Here is a 4,106-nt window from a genome sequence, read left to right as displayed (position 1 = left end):
GTTGCTGGAAATGTACAGCAGGGGAGGGGTTAATGAGAGGATGTTGGGAATGTACAGCAGGGGAGGGGTTAATGAGAGGATGTTGGGAATGTACAGCAGGGGAGGGGTTAATGAGAGGATGCTGGGAATGTACAGCAGGGGAGGGGTTAATGAGAGGTTGCTGGAAATGTACAGCAGGGGAGGGGTTAATGAGAGGATGTTGGGAATGTACAGCAGGGGAGGGGTTAATGAGAGGATGTTGGGAATGTACAGCAGGGGAGGGGTTAATGAGAGGATGCTGGGAATGTACAGCAGGGGAGGGGTTAATGAGAGGATGCTGGGAATGTACAGCAGGGGAGGGGTTAATGAGAGGATGCTGGGAATGTACAGCAGGGGAGGGGTTAATGAGAGGATGCTGATAGTGTACAGCAGGGGAGGGGTTAATGAGAGGATGCTGGGAATGTACAGCAGGGGAGGGGTTAATGAGAGGATGCTGGGAATGTACAGCAGGGGAGGGGTTAATGAGAGGATGTTGGGAATGTACAGCAGAGAAGGGGTTACAATTGTATGTTGAGGACCTGCAGTGCCCGCAGTGTCCGGCAGGTGGCAGCAGTCTGCCGCGCATTAGTATTTGATATGCGCTTCACGTTGGAACGCATTTCCGGTGTATAGCCCCGCCCCGCAGCTGTAGTCACAGCAATATGGCGGCGCGGTGAGGCGGGTGGCGTGTGTGGAGCTGCGGTGAGTGGGGCGTGTCCCTCGTGGCTGTGCTGGGTGTTGTAGTGCTGCACAGCTGTGGGGTGATGTCCGGGGTCTCGTCCAGTCTCTGCCGCCGTCTGTAACGTGTCGCAGTCTCTAGAGCGCCTGTATCCGGTAGTGGTGACGTCACGTGTGGTAATGTCTCTGCTGCTCCTCCTGGGAATTTCAGCCTTCAAGAGAGAGGCCGGGGACACGGGATGGAAGAAGTGCGCAGCCGCCTGGGTGTGACGGACGCTGCGACCACCGGGGGCTGGAGAGGCCGAAATGCTGCGATGGTTCTGAAGTCGAGGGGAGCTGTGTTAATTGGCCGGGGGGAAGGGGGGGATGATGCTGGCTGGGTTGCGCCGGGGGTAGGGGGGGGGGGGTTACACTGGCTGGGTTGCGCCGGGGGGAGGGGGGGGTTACACTGGCTGGGTTGCGCCGGGGGGAGGGGGGGTTACACTGGCTGGGTTGCGCCGGGGGGAGGGGGGGTTACACTGGCTGGGTTGCGCCAGGGGGAGGGGGGGGGTTACACTGGCTGGGTTGCGCCAGGGGGAGGGGGGGGTTACACTGGCTGGGTTGCGCCAGGGGGAGGGGGGGGGTTACACTGGCTGGGTTGGGGAGGGGGGGGGGGTTACACTGGCTGGGTTGCGCCGGGGGGAGGGGGGGGGGGGTTACACTGGCTGGGTTGCGCCGGGAGGGGGGGGGGGTTGACGCCGGCTGGCTGGGTTGCGCCGGGGGGGGGGGGGGGGGTGACGCTGGCTGGGTTGCGCCGGGGGGAGGGGGGGGGGGTTACACTGGCTGGGTTGCGCCGGGAGGGGGGGGGGGTTGACGCCGGCTGGCTGGGTTGCGCCGGGGGGGGGGGGGTGACGCTGGCTGGGTTGCGCCGGGGGGAGGGGGGGGGGTTACACTGGCTGGGTTGCGCCGGGGGGAGGGGGGGGGGGTTACACTGGCTGGGTTGCGCCGGGAGGGGGGGGGGGTTGACGCCGGCTGGCTGGGTTGCGCCGGGGGGGGGGTGACGCTGGCTGGGTTGCGCCGGGGGGGGTGACGCTGGCTGGATTGCGCCGGGGGGGGGGGGGGGTGACGCTGGCTGGGTTGCGCCGGGGGGGGGTGTGACGCTGGCTGGGTTGCGCTGGCCGGGGGGAGGGGGGGGTGACGCTGGCTGGGTTGCGCTGGCCGGGGGGAGGGGGGGGTGACGCTGGCTGGGTTGCGCTGGCCGGGGGGAGGGGGGGGGTGACGCTGGCTGGGTTGCGCCGGCCGGGGGGAGGGGGGGGGTGACGCTGGCTGGGTTGCGCTGGCCGGGGGGAGGGGGGGGTGACGCTGGCTGGGTTGCGCTGGCCGGGGGGAGGGGGGGGGTGACGCTGGCTGGGTTGCGCCGGCCGGGGGGGAGGGGGGGTGACGCTGGCTGGGTTGCTCTCGCTGGGGTGATAATGGGCGGGTTGCTCTCGGGCCGTGTTGTTTTGGGTGACATTAGGTGCTGCGCATTGTGGGGGTCACTGGTGACCCTGTAGTTGAGGTTTCCGGGGGTCCTCGGGCAGGCGTGCTTTCTTTGTAGACCTGTCTTCAGGGTCTTCGCTCTTCGTCATCTCTGATTTTCTTTCATTTCTTCCGTTTAGAGCCCGGATCATGGAGAATTACAGGAAGGTGCGGGTGGAGGAGAAGCCCCCGGAGACGCCGTTCGCCGCCCCTCCCCCCCCCCCCCAGACATCATTGAGATGAAGGTGAAAGATGGAAGCAAGATCCGGAACCTGATGGGTTTTGCAATCGGGAAGATGGAGAGCGAGGACGTGCGGCAGATCCTGTTCAGCGGGAGCGGGAAAGCCCTGAGCAAGACCATCTCCTGCGTGGAGATCATGAAGAGGAGGGTGAAGGAGCTTCACCAGATCACCAGGATCTTCTACCGACAGACGGAGGAGATCTGGGAGCCCATTGTGCCTGAGGTGGGCTTAGATCCACTCACGGTGAAGAGGAACAGCCCCTCCATCTGTGTCCTCCTCAGTAAGGACCCCCTAGATACCACGGAGTCTGGATACCAAGCTCCGGGTGACTACGACTCCATGTGGATCCAGGAACTAAAAATGGAGCCTAAGGGGCAAAAGAGAAGAAAGCCGGGGGTGGGGAGAGGAGAAGCGATGGGGAGAAAGCAGCCCAGACCCCCCCGGAGGACGAGGCGAGACCCCCAAGAAGGTGTGAAATGGGTCAGAGTTCTTCTATGGGTCGGATCTGGTCCTACGGGAGATGTGTGCGGACGGTCAGGACCTCCCTGTGCTCGGTTGACACCGAGGGGCCTCTACCAGACCTGCAGGGATATGGAGGGGTCCTGCTGAGGGGTCAGGACGGCTGCACAATCCGCTGACCATTAATGGGATCTCTCCAGTAGATCTGACTCCTTATTTATGGCTGAACTTCTGGATCGCTTTGTTTTTTATGGTTGTTGTTTTTTCTTGGAATCAGATGAGGAACAATCGAGACGGGAACAAAAGCTCCTTCCCCTAATAAATATGTATTTTATTACTGAGTCTTCTGCCGTCGCTGGTCTGCCTCCAGTACTGGTCTGCCGCCGTCACTGGGTCTGCCGCCGTCGCTGGTCTGCCTCCAGTACTGGTCTGCCGTCGCTGGTCTGCCTCCAGTACTGGTCTGCCGTCGCTGGTCTGCCTCCAGTACTGGTCTTCCTCCAGTACTGGTCTGCCTCCAGTACTGGTCTGCCGTCGCTGGTCTGCCTCCAGTACTGGGTCTGCCGCCGTCACTGGGTCTGCCGCCAGTACTGGGTCTGCCGCCAGTACTGGGTCTGCCGCCAGTACTGGGTCTGCCGCCGTCACTGGGTCTGCCGCCGTCACTGGGTCTGCCGCCGTCACTGGGTCTGCCGCCGTCACTGGGTCTGCCGCCGTCGCTGGGTCTGCCGCCGTCGCTGGGTCTGCCGCCGTCACTGGGTCTGCCGCCGTCACTGGGTCTGCCGCCGTCACTGGGTCTGCCGCCGTCACTGGGTCTGCCGCCAGTACTGGGTCTGCCGCCAGTACTGGGTCTGCCGCCAGTACTGGGTCTGCCTCCAGTACTGGGTCTGCCTCCAGTACTGGGTCTGCCTCCAGTACTGGGTCTGCCTCCAGTACTGGGTCTGCCGCCGTCACTGGGTCTGCCGCCGTCACTGGGTCTGCCGCCGTCACTGGGTCTGGCTCCAGTACTGGGTCTGCCGCCGTCACTGGGTCTTGCTCCAGTACTGATCTTCCGCCGTCACTAGGTCTTGCTCCAGTACTGGGTCTGCCTCCAGTACTGGGTCTTGCTCCAGTACTGGGTCTTGCTCCAGTACTGGGTCTTGCTCCAGTACTGGGTCTGCCTCCAGTACTGGGTCTGCCTCCAGTACTGGGTCTGCCTCCAGTACTGGGTCTGCCTCC

General features: G+C 63.7%; 1 protein-coding gene across 1 annotated transcript; it reads left to right on the top strand.

Moving 5' to 3' along the window:
- Positions 1-624: 624 nt before the first annotated feature.
- RPP25L (ribonuclease P/MRP subunit p25 like) lies at positions 625-3,004 on the top strand. Its single transcript, XM_075343916.1, is given in 4 exon segments — positions 625-720; positions 2,334-2,409; positions 2,412-2,870; positions 2,872-3,004. Coding segments are annotated over 3 exon segments (564 nt in total). The 5' UTR covers positions 625-720; positions 2,334-2,343; the 3' UTR covers positions 2,911-3,004.
- The last annotated feature ends 1,102 nt before the right edge of the window (positions 3,005-4,106 follow it).

This window comes from Anomaloglossus baeobatrachus, chromosome 1 (genome assembly GCF_048569485.1).
Source record: "Anomaloglossus baeobatrachus isolate aAnoBae1 chromosome 1, aAnoBae1.hap1, whole genome shotgun sequence".
NCBI lineage: Eukaryota > Metazoa > Chordata > Amphibia > Anura > Aromobatidae > Anomaloglossus > Anomaloglossus baeobatrachus.
This window is presented reverse-complemented; position numbering and strand designations above follow the sequence as displayed.